This window comes from Ixodes scapularis, unplaced genomic scaffold (genome assembly GCF_016920785.2).
Source record: "Ixodes scapularis isolate PalLabHiFi unplaced genomic scaffold, ASM1692078v2 PGA_scaffold2__306_contigs__length_199485367, whole genome shotgun sequence".
NCBI classification, from domain to species: domain Eukaryota; kingdom Metazoa; phylum Arthropoda; class Arachnida; order Ixodida; family Ixodidae; genus Ixodes; species Ixodes scapularis.
Genome location: NW_024609857.1, coordinates 119183371 through 119204509, shown reverse-complemented (window position 1 = coordinate 119204509; position 21139 = coordinate 119183371). Strand labels below are relative to the sequence as shown.

General features: G+C 45.5%; 2 protein-coding genes across 4 annotated transcripts; one reads left to right on the top strand and one right to left on the bottom strand.

The window, feature by feature from the left end:
- Positions 1 to 1930: 1930 nt before the first annotated feature.
- LOC120844090 lies at positions 1931 to 16600 on the top strand. 3 transcript variants are annotated; one of them, XM_040215696.3, is made up of 4 exons: positions 1931 to 2145; positions 3397 to 3495; positions 6219 to 6328; positions 16366 to 16600. In XM_040215696.3, exons 1-4 carry the CDS (start codon positions 2118 to 2120, stop codon positions 16498 to 16500), a joined length of 372 nt encoding a protein of 123 aa, XP_040071630.1. In that variant the 5' UTR covers positions 1931 to 2117; the 3' UTR covers positions 16501 to 16600. The 3 variants fall into 3 exon arrangements, 2 of the variants coding, with proteins under 2 accessions (XP_040071630.1, XP_040071631.1); XM_040215697.3 differs by having other exon boundaries at positions 6219 to 6339; XR_005716322.3 differs by lacking the exon at positions 3397 to 3495 and having other exon boundaries at positions 6219 to 6339.
- Positions 16601 to 17870: 1270 nt separating this feature from the next.
- On the bottom strand, positions 17871 to 19317 carry LOC115328394 (piggyBac transposable element-derived protein 2-like). Its single transcript, XM_040215668.2, has one exon. It carries the CDS (start codon positions 19315 to 19317, stop codon positions 18016 to 18018), a length of 1302 nt encoding a protein of 433 aa, XP_040071602.1. The 3' UTR covers positions 17871 to 18015.
- Between the last annotated feature and the right edge of the window lie 1822 nt (positions 19318 to 21139).

Sequence of the window (21139 nt, the reverse complement as noted above, 5' to 3'; positions counted from 1 at the left end):
AAGATGGCAGCGCCCTGAACTTTGTAAGTAGAAGTTGCAGTAACTCAACGTAACAAGACTTTTTCTTGAACTCTTCTGCCTCGCGCCATGCCTTGTACTGACGTCACATCGCATACTTTTGAACACCAAGTAAAAGGTGGAAAGGGAAGCTGCTTTTGTAAGAATTTCAAGTGACAGGGTAATCTTCTATAATCTTCTGGGAGGAGAATAGCGACGCCTGTGCAAATCCGGGAGGCGCAAAGGAGGATCCTGATAAGAAGAATAAGAGGGGAGCTCCTTCTTTCCCTTTTCTCTGAAGGGCATCGGAAATGACGTCATGGGTGGGAGCGCCTCCCCGCGGAGAGACGCCGTCTCCCGGTCCCGGCCGGAGAAGCGTTCGCGCACTGATCTCAATGACACTGGATCGCGCTTGCCGCTCCCGCTAGTGAAGCCACCGGGCCTCACTCGCTTGGGATACGATTTGCCGTTTTCGCTAGCCTTTGCTGCGGTTTTCCAGCGTGCTGACGACACGTTTTCTACTCGTTCGTCGTCATTCGCCGAAGAAGTTTTTTGAAGACTCTGTGTATTGTTGAGACTTGCCGTTGTGAACACGTGGAAAAGTTTACGAAAGTGCAGTGTCGCAGGAAAAAGGCACAACGCGTCGAAAGGAAGGGCTGGCGGCGTGTTCAAAGCATCCTTGGCACGCCGAAGTGCCGTGTCTCTGTGCCTTCGCGCGCTTGGATACCGACCAAGAACCGACGCCGTGTGAATGTGTTTAGCGAGTGCAATGTGCGTGAAGCCGTATCAAAAGGTACAACTCGTCGAAAACGTGATCAAAGCTTCCTTGGCACGCCGAGCGATGCATCTTTGTGCCTTCGCACGCTTGGATACCGGTCAAGAATTGACGCCGCGCCAAAGTTCTGAACGTGTGTCGCGCGTAGATGCCTTTAGATCATTTATATATATCGGCCACGGAGTTCTGGATCGTCCAGCTGTTCCGGTGAGTTGCTATCAATAAAAGGGGGAGATCTGTACGTGTTCTTATGTACTATATTAACCATGGCTATGTCCCAAATCTACTCTAATAGATTCCGTGGGAGCACGAATAGGGCAACGTTGTGGAGCCAGGGGGGTTTTCGAAAGCAAAAGTACAAGACGGCGAGAATGAAAATCTTTGAAGCGCGGCCGATATGGTCGTGTGCAATCTGTTGACCAATTACAATTAGGCGAGCCGCGCTCAAACGTCAAGTGCAATTAAGTAGGTTGATAATAAGCCAGCACTGATCAGTGATGAGGAGCTGTTGTGCACGGTATTGTGGAAATCGTCTAAGGACGAAAAAAAGACGTACCTTCCCCCCATCTTCCGTCGCTAGTGGACGCTGGATTAAGCTCGTTCCTAAACCGCGAGAGGAAAAGACGCTGATCCAGAGGCACGAACAGCTTCACGCACATTGCACTCGCTGAACACATACACACGGCGTCGGTTCTTGGTCGGTATCCAAGCGTGCGAAGGCACAGAGACACGGCACTTCGGCGTGCCAAGGATGCTTTGAACACGCCGCCAGCCCTTCCTTTCGACGCGTTGTGCCTTTTTCCTGCGACACTGCACTTTCGTAAAATTTTCCACGTGTTCACAACGGCAAGTCTCAACAATACACAGAGTCTTCAAAAAACTTCTTCGGCGAATGACGACGAACGAGTAGAAAACGTGTCGTCAGCACGCTGGAAAACCGCAGCAAAGGCTAGCAAAAACGGCAAATCGTATCCCAAGCGAGTGAAGCCCGGTGGCTTCACCGTTCGCGCGCTTCGAGATCTCGGAAGCCATGATTCGCCTTTTTAGATATGTCAGCGTACGCTAGGTGGCGCAAGCTACCTCCCTTTACAAAAAGTATAGCTATTAAAATTTATCAGAGATCGATTTATTTATCCATTCATTTCGTGATGTCTTTTCAACTATTTTCAAATTTCAACACTGATCTCTGATTTTGTCGCCGGCTTGGTTTTGAAAGTTTGATACCCCAGTATGTCAGTTTTTGTCGACGTTCAGCTGTTCGTGCTTATTTCTAACCCTTCGTGTGGTGGCTAGTTGGAGTTGTTCGTGACACACCGCGTGCTGCCTTCCATCCACAGTCGTGCAAATGACACCGAAAGTTCCGCGAGCCTCGTGTAAGTTATCAGCGACAAAGGGCTCGCATGCTGCCTTGTTTCGCGCCATTTGTGTCGGGTTCCTATCGTTCCGTCGAAACTCGTTCCGTAGAATTACGTTTCGTGGACATCTCATGGACACGCGTTCCGTCGACACGAACGTTTCATCGGCACTCGTTACGCGAATGGCGCGCTGTAGGGACGTTTCGTCACGTGTGTATCACTGGTGCGCGTTGGCGAATCTTGTGTCGCGAAACTGGATTTGTAGAGCGGTGTGGCTAGCGTTCCGTCCAGACGGAACGATAGTCGCCACTAGAGTTCCGTCTGGAATGCGGAGAGCTCGTGCCATTTGGTTCACCCTTTTCGGACGGCGCGTGTATCACTGGGGATCTCGTTAACCCCCCCCCCCGCCCCCCGCCCCGCCCGCCTGCGTTCACGCCGCTTCGCGGCGACAGTATGCGGCTGCTAATGACAAACCTATTAACCCACTTAGCCCTCTGTACACGCTGCTTCGCGGTGTCCAGCCAGCAACCGAAACCCGCTATTGGCGAGGAGATCGAACTATAGGGGGCGCTGCGTTCACCATAACAAATACCACCTGCGTGGAAAACAACTCCGGTGTTCCAGTAGGCTGCCGTGTTGTTGCCGCGTTCCCTGCAGGTTGGTTAGAATATAGTACGCTCTTATTGCGTACCGCAGAGCTCAGCGCATGCTTTCGAGCCTGGAATCAGTTTTCATCGCTTTCCTATCGAAAAAAAAACTCAAATCGCATTGGATAAGTAAGAGTAGGGAAGAAGTTGACTGCGTACGACGTGGCGTGTGGTCGTCACTTTTCAAGCGATGCCTTCCAAGCAAACTATAGCTAATAGACGAGTCATGTATGCATGTAAATCACGCATTAGCATCCGTTCAAACTGTACATTGTATTTTATAGGTAGTAGATATTCTGCCGGCAACCGGCACAACAAACAGCAAAAAAAAAATTGCCGGTAGTTCTTTCCATTGGGTTTCGTGTAAAAGGAATAGTTAAAACGGGAACTTCTAGTTGTGTGAGTAGCTCAGCGGAAAGGTGTCTGTTACACGTGCCGTGGGTCCCAGTTTCAAATCAAAGAAGGCAAACTTTTTTTTTTTTTTTTCGTGAAACGTTTGACGAGTTTTATTTATTTATTTTTTAGAATAATCATTGCCGTCCTAAGCTCCCGGCAATTTTTTATTTTTTTTGAGTGGTTGTGCCGGCTGCCGGCAAAATATCCCCACCTTATTTCATAACAGTGCACACGAGGAGGTTCTTGATACGCAACGCCGTTCCGTCGGAGAATCTTCCGAAGGGATCACACGACTGGGTTGTGAGGCTTCCGAAGCCACCGAGAGGTACTGCTATCATTTGATTACTATTTTATTCCAGGCTAGCTTTTACACTGGGACATATTAGGTAGCAGTATTGTAGTATTTACATTTGTTTGTCTTTTTAGTTTGTCAAAGATGGCATAACAACGGACATCAGTTCTGTAATAAAAGAAGGTGCCACGCGCTGGCGGCCTCGAGGCCAGCGCTTGGTCAGACGTTTGCCAACACTCGAACAGGACGGTTGTCTTTCCTTTCGCCACCGGGTAAACCAGACAGGGTTCACTCGGGAAGACGGCTTCTCCGGCTCGGCCATGGAGCACCGGCACCTCCGTCCGATGAGTCTTTCATATCTTTAGCGCCCCGCAGGCGGAATGGTACAAGTATCAGTTCGATATTGTGATGTTTACGCAACTGCGTGAATCATTTTGCGATTCCTATAATTTCGATTGAGCAATGCAAATGGGTGTTTCACCAAGTCCTCGTCGTGTAGAACTCGTTGATATTTAATCGTGAACCATGCATCGTTGAATAACCGATAAATTAAACTGAAAAAGGCAACTTGTAACGTTTAACGCCAATATACAAAATTAGCAACATTCTACGCTATAATGTTCACCAGTGTGTTTTTTATTTTGCAATTTCAAGAAAAACTTAATGTAATGACTATTTTGGTTGATGTTTTGGTAAAAATTTCCCCGGGGTGACGCTGCGCTCGATTACATGATCACATTTCAGCACGTTCTCGCCTTCAATGAGGCACTTCTTGCTATCGCCGATGTGGCTGGTGATCGTTGCAAGGGACAAGGACACTTAAAAGCAATGTGTGTGTTTCGTGAATACGGTTTCTTCAACCTAGGAAGCGCACAAACATCGCCACACCGCGTCAGTCACGTACGACCTGGCGTGCGCAGCCGGAGTGACGCGGCCGATCGCGAGCGTCTACACGTGGGTTGGTTTTTGCTTCCAAAGAGAATGCGGCGACATTTAAAGCAAGGTGAGACAATCAGGAACTATGCTACCCCTACTCAGATGCTTTTCGAGCAGATATATATTATCCACATACCTTTCACGAGCCTCAAGTCCTCGTCCTCCATGGCTGAACGAATACTAGCAGCGGGAATGTTATTCCCGCAGAATAGTTCTGACGGCGGCCGCTAGCCAGTGCCATTGTTCAATCTCCTCCCCAATGCCCCATTGCACCTCCGGAAAGGGAGTCTAATACCATTAAGTTCAGCGAGGTTTCGTCGACAACATGCATTCATTTTTTTCAATAATAATTGTAAAAAAAAAAAAATTCAAAATATTGAAAAAAAAAAAAAAAAAATTGGGTGTCCCATTGCGGTTTGAACCCGGGCCCGCTGCGTGTAAAGCAGACACCTTTCCGCTACACTACACCACTACTTCAGAAACCAGCTTTCACCATTTGTATATACGAGACCTAACATAGACGGAACTTTAGTGGCGACTATCGTTTCGTCTGGACGGAACTCTAGACACTTCCTTTGTCGAAACAGATGCCATGTGTGAACACGACCGAAAAAAGTTGCGGCGACTCTGGATTTGTAGAGAAGATGCCATGTGTGAACACGACTGAAAAAGGTTGCGCACGTTCCTCGCTTCTAGAGCTATATTTTGCTGAAACCTCACCATGGCCGGTCAATCACCTGCAGGAAGAACCGCGGACACTGCCAATGGCCGCTCGACATCGCTATGACGTCTCACCTTCGAGGCGTGGCGAGCTTTTGGAGGAGTCAGATTTTTGGCCGATCCTGTATCCCAGCCATAGCCCAAAAGAGAAGACAAGGTGGCGAGCAACAAGCGGAACAAAACAGCAAAGATCAATACAAGCTTAACCGATTCGGGATCGCAATGTCAGTGAATGCCCCATATCCTGGAATGTAACCGCGGGGTGTAAGGTTGAATGAAGTCTGTCTCCACTGAAGTAAGGTCACCGCGAACCCGCTTTTTTCGGAACGTTGCGACCGCAGTTGGTAAGGTTGGGCAATGGTTTAAAGAAATCAAACAGGTAAATGAAGATTTGCTGTAATGCCGCACACAGACGTTTGTAAAGCGTCCCATTTCAAGCTTCGTGTTTGTGTTGCCGGCCACGCCACGCAGCGACGCGCATCATCCTGCATTGGTTGCACGCCGTGCACGGACTCATGCATGTATGCACCAAACAAGAAAGTTGCGCAAGAGCCTGCTCCTCGCAACTGACAAGGCACCCAACTTAGCCCAATTCCAAAGTATTTGCCAACGCGATTGCTGGTTTTCCCGCTTCCCCAGCATCGCTCTTCGTCTCTTCTTTCGCTCGCGTGTTGTGCCTGGTTTAATTTCTATTTTCTTGTTGACTTTTTTTTTTACAAACGAAGACAACTTGCGGCGGTGTTAGAGACAGGCTTTAACTGAACAAATGTTTGTGCTGTATTCCGATCGGTGGTGTTCTTCTGTCATACAAGCAATGAACTTTGTGATAGTAAAGCATTCTTTCATGAACATTTCTCGCATAAAACAATGAAACTAATTCGAGTTTTGAGTTTAATATATCTCTTGTGCAGCTGCGCTAGATACATCGAGAAAAATGGACATTTTTTTTTAGCTTTTTCTAAACTTTTTGTCCTTACCCGCCCGCCCACCCCACTTTTTTTTATAAACTTAATGTGGCAGGGGGGGTGGGTGAAGACTCTGGATATTACGGTAATTTTGTTAGAGGCATACTAAAGTATTGCAATGTTCTCTTCCTGCAGGTCTCTGCAGGGGGCGCCTACACCTTAGGTCTTTGGCGCTTGGTGCTTGGCGTCACCACGGACCCCAGCCACGTGGGCCCCCATACCCACATGCAGGGGGCACCTGCTTAGTAAGTGTTTGGTGAGTGGCGTCACTATGAATTCTAGCCATGGGGGTTCACCCACCCACCCACGCTTGGCTGTGCGTGGTTTAGCCCGTGTTCGGGGAAAGGTGACTGCCGACTAAATTCTGTCTCGCGCCGTCAATATTGCTCTAAGAATTATTTTTTTTTTTTTCGTTAAATTGATTTTTTGACGCGTGTCCCAACTAGACTGTTTAAAAAATTTTTTTTTCTTTCTTTTCAGGGGCTTTTTAAGTAGCTTTCAATGTGGTTTGTGCACATATAGATGTACCGTAGGCTGTCTCATATGCTTTGAAAGAGCCTTTCATGAGACATTCATAAATAGATAGTTCTGTCTTTCTGTATTTTCTGACCTTGACAAAGCCTATGACACAGCTTGGCAGTATGGCATCCTTCGGGACATCATGATGTCCTGAAGGATCCTCAATATTTTACTTATTCTTTGACTTACAATACAGTAAACCCTCAATTGAGCGAACTTCAAGGGACCCAAGGAAATAGTTCACTTAACTGAAGGTTCATTGAACTGAATATATTCACTAGAACATGGAACAACATAGGGCACAGCGTACATAGAGTCAAAAGTGGGGAATGCAATTTATGAAGCCATGTACATTGATATATACAAAATGCATAATGGTTATGTTGCTACCTTTTTCATTTTGGAAAGAATGCACTCATGCACTCTTAAAGTGCATGAAGTAACAAAAGGTGTCCAGATAGTGAATGTTTTTTTGCACTTCCTCTTGCACAGCTTGTTGCTGTGACGAAGCCATACCGCAACGGCATCGACCACTGGCTTGAAATATCCCAAGCAGAATCATTTCCTATTGGGATTGAGCACAGATTCTCCTTCAAGCTTTGACTTTTGCTTCACTATCAATGGGCACGTTAAGTCCGTGCTCCGGAGCGCGAGAGTTTGGCGCTCCTTTCACTAAATGGGCAGGAGTGCCACCGGAGACTGACACTCAAGCGCGCTCTTCGTACACGGAGAATTTCTTGGAGCGCGAGTGACTTCTTGGCGCTCCGTGACGTCACGTAAACAAGCAAGATGGCTGCGCTGCTGTTGAGTCCGTCGAGACGAAAGGCATAGCCGGACCGCTGCCCCTTTTTAGTTGATTTGTGCTTAATCCAGCAAGTAAAAACAATTTGATTTGAAAGCCAAGGCAGCAATTAGTGTTTCGAAAAAAGGTTTGTTCGTACATCTCGCCTGAAAAAAAATTCATTTATCAAACGGTAGCGTGCCGAAGCACATCGACAGAAAAGTTGCCGAGATGAGGAGACATTTGGACCACTCTGTCTCTTTAATAATGCTTAGCCCAGCGAATAAAGATACTTCGATTTGAAAGCCGAAACATCAGTGAGTGTTGAGGAAAAGGTTTGTTCGTGCATCTTGCCTGAAAACAAATTGATCTATCGAACGAGCGTGCCGATAGCTCGGCGACAAATCAGTTGTGATGAAAAGACAGTCAGACCGCTGCCCTGTTTAGAATGCTTCGCCCAGCCGCAGCGAATAAAGATACTTTGATTGGAAAGCCGAAACAACAGTTAGTGTTGTGGGAAAGGTTTGTTCATGAATACCGTCTACAAACGAATTGACGTGCTATTGAACGACAGTGTGCCGTTATCGGCATAGCTTCCGTCTCGTAGCGGAACCAGGGAATCCGACAGAACCAGGGAATCTCCGAGAAATTTGAGTTTCTTTCGTCGACGAGCGGGTTCAGGAATATTGTCTTTAATTTAAATCAGAACAGCATGCATGATCAATAAATAGATCGGCCAAGGTAACCTTCCATATATGTGCACGAAGCTAGTCTTCAAACCTTTCAGGAATATTAAAATGTTCAGAGAAACTTCATAACGTCGCTGTCTCTTTTGCTTTCGACTTTGGCGCTCCACGTGGGCCTAATTATTTATCTTCGAAATATTTTCGGCTTGTGGCACCCGTATCCATGGTCGGAAGGAGCTTGTGTGGCCCGTCGATAGTTTCTGGCCGTCCTGGCTGTGTTCCAAAACTTGCTCGATCTAAATCTGTGGTAAAGGTGGTTATCGAAAACCTACCCGCGTCCAAGTTTTCTCTGTTCTTGTTGTCACTTGACTTAATCCGCCAGGGTAACTCGGATCCATTCGAGTAGGTTTGAACGCAGCCTCGGTGTGTCGCACTCCTGTACGCTATGCACCGTTGAGTTGCTGCGCTCAGAGTATGAAACTCGGAGCGTCGGAGTAGGAGTAAAGGAGCGCCGACTTAACGCGCCCATGGACAACTTCGACGGTGGAATCCTATTGTCCTTCACAACGTCTACTTGCCTTTGACCATTGTCCAGATGCTGAAGGCTTTTGAGCTTGTCTGATGGAGAGAACTGCTTCCGTATCGTTGTATTTATTACGAAAGTGGGCGCACCAACTGCCGTCCTGCCGCTGCTATTTAAAACTAAGATGGCTGAACGGAACCAATGACAAAGAAAAAACACACATCATGCGGTTCGTTTTTTCGGCGAAGATACGCTGCGGTGGGGAAGCGGGCATTCGCCACGCCAGCACTGCAGAGCACAAAACTTTGTTGAACTGATTGGAAAAATAATCCTAGGTCCATTGATCAAGTTCGTTGTACTTGAATATTCACTATTCTGAAATTCGTTTTCTGTTTAACTGAAACATTTTTGCATAAAATGCGTGGGAAAACCACCGAGGATTTATTTAAGGTTTGTTATTCTAAAATATTTGTTAAACTGACGTTTGTTCAAGTGAGAGTTTACTGTACTAAGTATGAGCGCACCGTCATAAATACGCCTTCAGTCGCTCCTCCTTTTGCACTCCGCATAAAAAGCACTGCGCAAGATTACATTATCGATTTCTTCTTACCAGTCCTTGAAATTGAGCTTGGAATTGCTTCTTGGTATGACACAGATATATCATACTAGCTCCCACTAACAAAGTATAAGAAAATGATTACTCCCAGTGTTATACAGCCTGCAACCTACATGAAACTTTTTACAGATGGAGCAAAGGTCATTGGTTATGTTGGCTATGCAGCAGTAGGGCAGTCTTTCAAATCCGTAAGACAAATAAACTCTTACGCTTTTATATTTACAGGTGAGCTTTTTTGGGTTGATAATGGCTATGAACAAACTAACAAAGCGTAACTATAAAGATCCCATTATTTTTTCTGACTCACTCAGTTCACTTCTTGCCCCTTACTCCGTGACGTCGCAAAAGTACCCTCTTGTTTCTCAACCACAAGACAAGGTAATCTATGCTCTAAAAAGTAAACCCGTCATTGAGTTCTGTTGAGTCCCTAACCACATTGGAATAGGCGGTAATGAAGAAGCCGACCAGGCTGCAAGCACCTGCATAGAAAGAGCAGTTGACTTCGACAGCATTCCAGTCACGGACTATAGAGCAATTCTACAGAAACAAATAAAACATTCATGGCAAGCTGAATGGGGCTCTGATCCCTATAACAAGCTCCATTTTGTTAAACCCACGTTGAGTGAATAACGTAGCGCCAGGCACCAAGAACGATTTTAGGCAGTTGTCGTGTATCGACTGCGAATTGGCCACACGCAACTCACCTATGGCTATCTTCTAAATGGAGAGATTCAACCTATGTGCGACCACTGCTCGGAGCCGATAGCAATAGTTTACATTTTTTTAGTGTAATAATAATGATACTTTTACTTATTGTGCCCAGTAACAGCCAGAGCCTAAGCACTGGTGCACTCTTTAGTAGCAAAACAAGAATACAAACAAAAAATAAGAAAGCTAAGAAATGCAAACAACAAAATAGAACAAAATACTTAGTAGTGACTACATACATACATCAGCCGCAAACATGGCGCAAGCACTTTTTAAATTGACACAAATCTCTCTTGAAAATGTCAATATCACATGAGTCTGCCTGGTTTAAATAGTTTTGAATGCGACCCTATGGTGACATAAAGTTTGTGGGGTCAACATACGTGCGGTGATTTTGAACATTTCTTCCAGTATATGATAGTGCACAGATGAGACTAATGAGCTAATATCGAAGTAACAGTGTATACCAGGGGTGGAACGGCTGCGCCATTTGCGCCATTTTGTGCCAGACGCATATGACTGCGCCATCCTGCGCCATGTTGCAGAAACTGCGCCACAGCCAATACCTCGCGCCATTATGCGCCAAATCGCATAACGTGCGTCAAAAAAAGTTTTTAGTTTGTCTTGGTTTTCTGTTTTATTACTCGAATGGGGCAGCAATGAGCGCGTTTAGCCTGGTCAGCCTTGCAATCCTTTGTTCCGTTTATTCTCCCTGTGTATCCCGAGTCGGAAACGCGATAAAAAAAATCGGATTCTAAGCGCTACACCACCTGCCACTGGATTGTTATTCTTCAACCATAAGCTGTTAAGCTTGTCGACTGAGGTGAGGTCGAGTCGTTAAGAGTCATATTGCCTGAGGATCTGCGGCCCGGGATCCGAGATCCGGAGGTCAGCCAGTTGAAAACAAATGAGCAAAATATTCCTCTTTAGTACTTCATCGTTAGAAGTTAGAATTTTATTTTCGCAAGATAAATCGTGATTTGGTAGAACTGAAACGCGGTCCGATCCGAAACCTTGCCGACGAGCACCTCTTACGCGAGTGGTAGATCTACTCGGCGTACTTTAACCTTGCTCCTGCTTATCGCTTCAAATACGATAACTTCGTTAATCATAGTCTGCTGCTTCGATATCGAGTTGCACAATAGGATAAACTCGAAATTCGTTGCCCTGTTCCTCCGCGCAACTGCACGTCCGTTGCTTACGCACGTCACGTGGTTCGCACATATAATTCCTATGTCGAGCACGTGTGGGTTGTGCGATAAGCAGTTCTAGTTCGCATTTTGAGCAGCTGAAAGCCACTGAGAAAATATGAAGGACGCTATCTTTAGAAACATAGGGTACTTGCTTTTTGATTCTCATTAAGGCTCGCAAAGTTTCAAGTTTTCGCATCTGTTACACTCATCCCATCTACCTAGGTCTCTAACCACTCATGGTCATCTGTGCTGCTAAGCGCGATTGAAATTGCTCCCATTCTTGTCTAAGACACAAGCTGAAGTGCAATGAAAACTGATCTGGCTGCTCCTAGCCTGCCCCAGAACGTAGTTTTAGCTGCTCCCAACCTGCTCCAAAACAGCTGTTTCAGCTGCTCCCGTGGCTGCTCCCAAGTACGTTTCATGAGTTCCACCCCTGGTATACATTCAAACAAAAACACAAGGTCGTGCGAACACCATCTAGTTGCAAGTTCAGATATCTGTAATGATTTCAGCGCTTCAAGGTACCGTATTTTTCGGTGTACAAGATGCGTTTTTTTTTTTTCAAACATTTTTCTTGGTGGAACTTATATAAGATTTTTGAAATTTTTTTTCAAGGTGCGACACCATATTTTTATATGCCGAGCGCCATTTTTTGTAGAGCACCATAACTACGTAGCCATAGGTGGTGTTCCCCCTCCAGGAGGCACTGCTGTCGCCGCACTATTTTGACTCGGAATGCGAGATATTTTAATTATTATGGTTTCCCCAAAACGGCTCAGTGTGAATAGGAAAGACAGTGAGAATAAAGCTTAAAGCTTTTACCGCATGTTATTGATGTTGCCTAATTCAGCCATGGTTCCATATTTTTTTGCGTCTGTCCAGTAACACTGAAAAGTAAGTGGGTTGGTATACACACATTGCAGAGTATTTTCTCACGTCTCTCTTAGTTTCCGTTTGATGAGCAGTTTTTTGTGCCATGCTCCAGCCGTGTTGCAACATGTAAAAGGAAGGATTGTGTATAGCCAATCTTTTAGAGGTACCAAAAAAAGTATGTCAAGCTTTATATTTTTGCCTGCGCATCGATGCTTGCACCGTCTCCGGGACTTGGCCTAGGCTAGGCCTAGTGCTTCAAAGCTTGATTCGCAAGTGTCTAGATCTTTAAACTTTCATTCGCTCGGAATGCTTTCGCTCGAATAAAGTTGACCACCCTCTCATTTTGCACATTTTAGGTACGTCCTTTTGCTGCGAAACACTGTATTTCCCCCGCCAGACAGCACCATACCAGGGCATTTCTTGCGAGTCGAAATGCACGTCAAACTGTATGTGCGATCTAGAAATAGTGCAAAACTCCGATTTCGTGATACCAATGCTCGTAAACCAAAGAACTCACCACGTGATCCATGCAAAGAGGTGCGACTTACACAGAGGTGCGACTTATATACCAACTTTTCCACGAAAACGGCTCAATATACGGATGTGCGACTTATAGTCCGGAAAATATGGTATACGTATGAGTCATGTGAACATGTAAAATGATAAATTCTAGCAAACCTTTTCTGTATGCGTTCTAAATTTTTCGAAGCAGTCATACTAAGACTGTTCCAGATTCCTGAACAAAAATCATGTTTTGGGAGAACTATGCTCCGGTAAAGCACAAATAAAAGATATACACTCGAAAAACTTTAGCTAAATCGTGAGATTACACCGAGAAGTCTAAAACAAGAGCTCACAACATGCGACCCTTGCGAGTTGAAAATAAGTTTGGAGTCGAGCAATACTCCAAGGTCTTTTACACACAGGACACGGTTAATGGATGCTCTTTCTGAGCGGTACACAAAAAAAGTAGGATTAGTCTTGTGCGTGAAAGGTATAACCTTTTTTTCCCTCAAAGTTGAGTGTAAGACCAATGTTTAGACACCACTGACATGGCGTTAACGTCTTTTTGAAGTAGAATACAGTCACTTAATGTCAATAAGTCTTTGTAGATTTTGAGATTGTCCGCAGACTGCAAGAGACATGATTGATGAACAACGTCTTAGATGTCCTTGACGAATACGTTAAAAAGAAGAGATCCAAGGTTGGAGCCCTTCAGATGGCACAGAAAAGAAGCGTGACTTTGCACGAGCATAGCTGACACTATTCGCTCTTCCAGAAAGATGACTGTCAAACCAAGAACAATAATCATCACTGAGACCGTACACAGAAAGTTTATATAACAATAGTTTTATTCACGCGATAGAATGCCTTACTACATTCAAAGTACGCTGCATCACTTTGTCCTCGAGAAAAAAACAGTGGGTGCAATATCATTTAAGAAACACTCAAGGTTCGTCTCAATAGAGCGACCACTCATGAAACCGTGTTGCGTGTCAGGTATTACGCGCATGAAATAATGTGTCAAATCCTTATGAATTATCTTTTCGAACACTTTCGAAAAAACGGATTGCAAAGATATCCCCCCTGTAGTTCTGAACATTTGTTGTGCTACCAGATTTGAAAAGTGGAATTACTAAGCCGTTTTTCCAGGCAAGCAGGAAAACTGATTGCTTCAGTGACAAATTAAATATGTGTTGAAGTACCGGAGCTAGAATGTCGACGCACCCCTTAACAATAAAGTTGGGTATGCCATCAAGGCTGCATGACTTTTTAGATGGGAGCTGACGAATTTCCCTTATAACGTTGTCAAGATTGATAAGAGGAAGTAGAACGTGGTCTTGAACAGCATGTTAGGCGTCTGAGCTATCAACAGTGGCCGATGAGTAGGTAGAAGAAAAAGAATCAGCAAAGTTGTACACAGTTTTAGGGTCGGTGGAATATCTTCCATCTATCTTCAGCGACGTCAGTACCTGCCTATTGGACATGCGCTTTTTAACTAAATGCCAGAAATCCTGGGGAGGCTTAGAAACATTGTCTCAACGTGGTTTCAATAAGATTTTTTTATCACGGTTGTACAGAGTCTTAACAATAGCTCTGCACATCTTGAACCTGTCATAAAAACTTTGTCGTTATTCGTAGATCAGTATAGACGATGCAAGTACAATTTCTTGTGCATGAAACATTTCATTTCGCAAGAAAACCAAAAGGGGTATCTGTTGGATCAATGAGTTTGTTTTTTTGTTATAAAGCTTTTCATTCCGTTCAGCACTATCTCCGTTAAAGCAGCGATGGCTTTGTCGACGGAATCTAGGCGAAGCACGTCAACCCAAGCGTGCGTAGCATAAAAACGGTGCAGGTCGAGATAAGAGCCATTGGCATAATCAAGCCTAGAAATGTTTATGTTGTTGACAGGTACAACTTGCACTTCAAGATTAAGAGAAAATGGGACATACCACAGATCAACTGGAACGTCTGGACTGCTGATGCCAGCAATATTATAAGTTTCAAGATTAGTGAAAAAGACGTCTGAATCATTACCACATTCGTCTAGAGGAACTTCACCACAATATAGATCGTTGTAATTAAAAAAAATTTAAAAGCTGATTGCCTTTTTGACAGCTGGCGGTTAAGGAATTGCTGCTCCACCAGTTGCCAGGCACGTTGGAATCGCCGAAAAGAACAATATTACACTCTGTAGGGTCTAGTTTGTCCGATAAGGTATCCAAAACTTGCCTGAATTCTTGAAAATTGAGAAACGGTGGTAAATAATAATTTCCGATTAAAAGATTTTTTGGCCCTCCTGTTCTTAACTCATGCCATACGCATTCTTCGTAATTTTCAAAATCCGAACGTCGAAATGCCGTAATATTTTTGCGTATAGCTATCAGTACTCCTCCATCGTATTTCTGACCGGTAGTTCTATAGTTCCGATCGCTATGAAATGTGCAGTAGTTGTGAGAAAAGTATTCTGATGGTGAGATATCGCACGTGAGCCAGGTTTCCGAAATGCAAAACACATCGTGATCTGAAAGCACAGCCCCTTCGAAAAACTTGTCGGCTTTTGTGGGGAGACCTTTCACATTTTGATAGTAAACCGATAATGTTTTGTGTGATTCACGTGGCCGCATTTTCGAGTTCGTCAGTTTTTAGTGCGCCCCGAAATCGACGAAAAAGACAACCCTCAGGCCAAACTAATGTGTCGTTAATAAGATCAAACTTGTTTGCACTCACTAAGACATGAAACAATGAATATGAAGGAAACTTGCTTTTGAGCCTTGTAGAGACGAGCGCATCGTCCATCGCCACGTCGGACACAAATTTTACGATATCTCCTGTGGATGTAACGGGGTGCCACCTTGTGACGAAGAGTGCTTACTGCGCAGGGCCCCGAGGAATGGTGGTCAGTGACGTTGACTTGCTGGCACCAGTGCAAACTTCGTTGTTTACAAACTGTAGTCCAGCCATCTTCGGACGCAGTTTGGGCAGCAGAACTCAGACTCGCATTGTCCAAGCTCAAGGGAGCTGCCAAAGCGGGCTCACCGGAAGTTGTTTGGGCCTTGTTGGTTGCCGTTTGTTTCTTGAGTTCGTCAGGAGAACCGGGGGTGCTTCTTCAACTGCTTTTTTCGCTACACTCCTCGTCGTGTTGGCACAACTTGGCCCGGTTGGTGGAATCGTTCTTAGAGTGTCGAGCACCTTTGCAACGTTGACATTCACGAAGTCCAAGCGTTTTAGCCCCAACGCATGGTTCTTTTCAAATGCCAGCTTCATCGTAGCATTTTTGACCTTGAGGGAGGCCACTTCAGCTTCTAGTCGGTCAACTTTCAATAGTAGTTTATTTAGAGGGATAGCCATATCTAATGACTCTTCATTCGAATCGAGAACAGTAGGCGTAGTCCAACACGTTGGCACCGCTTTTTCGTTGACGGGGCTTACCTTCGAGCACGGGCGCCTAGTGCATGCACTGCACTTGTAAATGCTGACTCTGTCGCGAAAAAGAACGTCGTAATCTTCAGCGCGAATGTTCAAACATTTTGAGTTGAAGTTGCTTTCGGACTCACCACAGCATGTTTGAGTGCTTTGAAGTTGCATGAACAACGCCGCATCCACTTCCCCAAGTTTTCTAATGAGCATATACCATTTCACATTGCAACACTTTTGCTCAGCGATGAACCTCTTGTCTCTTACAGACAGGTTTTAACTTTCTAGAAAGCAGAGATGTTTTACACTGCCTGTAGACAGCAATTCTATTGGAGAAGCTCGATTAATCCTGATTTTAACCTCATACCCAAAGCCTATTCATCAATCTTGTGTTTGGTGCACTGTGGCCCATGTTGCTGCTGTGCCATAAACCCCCGTATTCATTCATTCATTTTTCTGCAGGTTTTGCATCCAGCACGAATAGCGGTGTGCAGTGCTCGTGAATCAGATGTGGTGTGCCAACCGTTACGAGCAACTCTGCAAAGTACATCAAGAAGAGTTCCATTGTGCTCCGACCGACGTCGTACTGGTGGATAGGATTCTTGCCACTGCAACCCGTTTTCTTCGGGAGTCTGCTTTGTGGGAATAAACCATGGCTTCATCGTCGGCTACGTCAGTGGTAAGCGGTGGAGGGAGCAGTTGGTGAGTACCCACTTTTTGGTAACAACCGCTGTCGGCGGTTGTTCTCCCGCAGGGCCGTCGCGTCGGTCCCCTAAGAGGAATGCTGGAGTCGCTAGATAAGCTGTAATTAAGAGTAACGACACTTCAGCCGTCTTGTTGCTGAAGATCACTGTTGCCAGAGGAAGTTTTCCCGTCTTACAGAAACATTTTAAAGGCCAGTGACTGTGTGAAACGACATTGCTTGAATTTCTCAACACAGAATGTATAGCTGGGGAAGTCACATTTTATAATTGTAAGTACCGCCAGTTGCGCATCACACCTTCTGAGCTACTAGGCAACAAAATGGCAGTGTGCACGAGACATTCGGGGGACGTAGTGTCGATACTCTGAAGCTTTTTAACCTATTTAGTAGCTCTAAGGAACATGATGAGGAATTTTACAAGGGGATACCAGATTACCCTGTCCTCCTGCGAACGAATATCTCATTTGGACATTGCTGGAACCTTTGTGGGACGGAACAGGGTACGAAGTGGGTCCTCGTTGCTGCATTTTATTTTTCTACTTTGCTGCCTCTTAGAGTAATGGTCTTGTTGCATTCTATCTGCAGCAAGGCTGGCTAATCAGATTATTGATCGAGGAGACACTGCAGTGTGGGACCCTGCGCAATAATAATAAGCAATGAAGTAAATTTGCGTACGGGTGGGCATGTAAACAGTTTGTTTATTGTGTAGTGAAATATGGATACACATTTTGTGTCACTGCATATATACACATTTGTTAAGAAGTATGATAAAGACGAAGTAGAAAAAATTCTGAAAGGTGGTAGAAGCATGCAAGTTCACATATCGAGTCAAATCATCGGCCGTGTTCCAAATCTTACCGAGTTACTCCGGCGGAGCATGTCATGTGACAACACAGATAAAGCAGTGCTGGATGTAGGTAGGTTTTTGAACGCCAAGATACAGAACCTTTACCTTAAAGTGAGATGGAGTAAATTTTGAAACACGACCTTATTGTGTTTTATTTTGAGATGCGTTAGTGTATGAGCGTATTCATTCAAGGGTCTCGGTAATTTCACAGAAAACTACTGAAGGGACTCCTTGTCTTTATACGCGGGATGAGGGAAAAAAAAAAAGTTGTCACAGATTTATAAGAAATGAAATTTCATATCGTGATGCAGATAGGAAACTCGCTATTAACCCTTTCGGCCCTGAATTTTTTATTTTGAGTGCAGATTTTTGTTAGTGTGTTTTATTATGTTTTTATGGGTTGAATAATACCCACCCAAAATTTGAGCCTTGTAGTCGATCTAATAACCGAGTTAGCGATATGGCGTCAAAACAGGACATCAGGGCTCAAGGGTTGTAAAATGAAAGTTGTCGGTGCTTTATTTACAAAGTCCGCAGGAGAGCTAACGAGGCAGAAATTGTCTTAGTTCCGCAGGTGAAACGCCTTAAAGCAGTTTCTGGACTTGGTCAAGCACAAGTGAACGTTGCATTTGTCACACATGACTCGAGTTTTCCCAGTGCAGCGCTCCATCTTGCATCGTTGCTCCCTTGAGTCTTTGTGAACAGGCCAATGACCCATTTGATCGAACCTGACATCTTGAACAGGCCTGTTTTCTGCGAACCTCAGTTGCTTGGAAGGCTGCAGAGGAGAATCCGAGGGCCTCCCTCTCTTCCGCGACACAGGTTTGCTCTCAGCTGCTGAAAGTGCCTCAATGACACCTAAGGTAAAGTCAAGTAGGTCGAGCTGTTTAGTGGGCAAGATAAGCTGCTTGTCAGCGTCTTTCCTGTACTCGAGCCAGGCGTTCACAACTGCCAGGTTCATGAAATGAAATATCATCCTGAGTGTCCACTTCCTCGATCGGATGGTCGTGCGATAAAGAGCTACAAGAAAATCCACTTTGTCGACGCCACCCATGCTGCGGTTGTATGCACCGACTACAGCTGGTCGTTTGATGTCGAGAAAACACTTGTCTGCTTTGCTCCACCGGCGAGCGGTGTCTTCGTTCTCCACAGCAACAAAGTTGGATGCCAAGGTCACCACCCTGTTGTCCATCCACCTCGTCACGACCACCTGTCCATCCCCACTCACGAGGCAATCAGATGAGCCACGTCCTTTCTTCTTGAGGTCCTTTTCGCTCATCAAGGGACATTTTTCACATCGGTTGGACCTTACTGTTCCGGCAGCAAATATTTTCTTCTTCAGCATTTCACGAAGCAAAGGCACAGACGTAAAATAGTTGTCAAAGAACAGCTTATGTCCCAAACCAGATGGTATGCGCTGAGCCAGTTGCAGAACTATTGCACCTGTGATACCAAAGTTGCACTTTAGGTCCTCAGCTAAGCTAGTTGTCGATCCTTGGTATGGAAGAAAGTCGTAGATAAGGCCAGATTCGCCACAAAGCATAAATATTTTCACTCCCCATGGGTTTGGCTTTCCCCTGATGTATTGTTTGATGTCAAGACGGCCTTTGAATGGCACAATCTGCTCATCAAGGGAAAGGCGCTCCTCTACATCGAGCTCATTGCACCGTTTTTGAAAAGCATCCATTAGCGGCCTAACCTTCCAAAGGCGGTCAGTCGTGCTGGGGTTATTGACATCAACGATGTGCAGGTTGTTCCGCAGCTTCTCAAAGCGGTTGCGTGACAGTCCAGTTGACGCTACAAGAGCCGATTTCATGCTTGGCCTCCAGTACAGTCTCATCCTCGGATAGCGCAGAACACCCATGGTGAGGTGAAGTGCTACAAGACGCCTTATTTCTTCTTCATCGGTTTTGACTGAGCTTCCCTCCTGTAGCACCGAGTACTGGTTTGTTTTATCCACGAGTTCAAGGAACACACTTTTTGGAACATAACGTCTAAAATATTGATACGGGGACGGTATTTCCTCTTCCAATTCGGGCACTTCATGGAAGCCTCCTTGAAATGTTGAGTCTGGTTTCTGAAATGGTCTCCTTTTCCATCCACCGGATGTTCCGAGTCCGCACTCATCATCAGAGCTCTCGCTCTCACTGTCTGGTTGTGCTGGATCGGTCCCATGAAGCTCGACAGCATCGCCTTCTTCATCGCATTCGCCCTCTACATCGGACAAATTTCCATTATCAAGGTCCTCAAAAAGCGCGTCTGTGGCTGCTTAGAGCCGCTGGTGCGAGTAAAACAACGGCGTTGGTATGGGCGCACCTGCGAGAAAAAAGAAACAGCTAACCAGAAACTCCGCGCCCGTTGTGAACTTAGTGGCAGCCATCTGCAACCACTGAGCCCTGATGGCGTCAAAATCGCACATGGTGAAAAAAAGGCACTAGGAAAAAACTATGCGCAACATCACACCAGTTCAAGCGCTGGTACGCTCAGGTAAACATGAAAAGTGCTATATATAAATTGGAACGCATCTATTCTAGGATTTATTTAGTTATAATAAATAAAAAAACAAGCTCACCTGGCGCGCGGCTCGCCATGCTTTCGATGGAGATTCTTTTTCTTTCTTGCCGCCAGCGCGATACCATCACGTGAGTACTGATGGCGATGGCAGGAGGCATTCCTAAAGACTGGCTCGGGAAAAAAATTGACAGTTCTGGTTTCGTTTTTAAAGTGCCAGGACGAATTTTAACTTGTGGCGTCAATTGACACCGCTAGGGCCGAAAGGGTTAAATAAAACCTTACCTTTTACAAAAAGTAATAGCGCATACACAACATATATGTAACCATTTTTTTTATTTATGTCACTAGCCGGCCATTTGTTGGTGCTCCTACTCGCAACTACTGTCGCTCTCTTCCCTGACGTCGCTTGCTGCTTCGTCGTCATCGTCGGCCCACAGTGCATCTTCTTCTGTACCGTCTAGGCTGTTTGAAATGCCAGTCTTTTTGAAGCTGCGGATGATCATATCGCCGGGAATTTTGCTCCACGCCTCCAGAATCCATCCGCAGAGCATATTAATGGATGACCTCCTTATTTTCCCTGTTGGAGTAAGGTTGTGGTTCCCGTCAGCCACCCATTCCGTGTACAGCCGCCGCACATTGTCCTTGAAAGGTTTGTTTATAGAGACATCAAGGGGCTGCAGCACAGATGTCAGGCCACCCGGGATCACGGCGATGTCTGTGCGCATTTCTCCCATTCGGCGCCAGACACCTTTCTCCAGATGGCCGCAGAAACTGTCGACAACAAGCAGCGACGGCAAAAGAAGAGCCCCCGGGCGCTGTTCCCAAACTGTCTTTAACCAGTCCACCATCAGCTCCGCCGACATCCAGCCCTTCTCCTGAGCACGGACATGAATGCCGGCGGGATGAGAGTTCTTGGGAAGCGTCTTCCTCTTGAAAACGACAAACGGCGGCAGCTTCCTGCTATCAGCTGTTATTGCCAACATCACTGTGCACCATTGTTTTTCAGCGCCCGTCGTCTTCACGAGCACACTTTTCGCACCTCGCACTTCCACCGTGCTGCTTCACGGCATGTCGAAGTTGAGAAGAGTGATCGGTGTTCCCAGTCTGGGAGAGAAGGAACTCCTTTTCCTGCCGTATCCGAATGACAAATCGATGGAAATCTTGTATTTTGA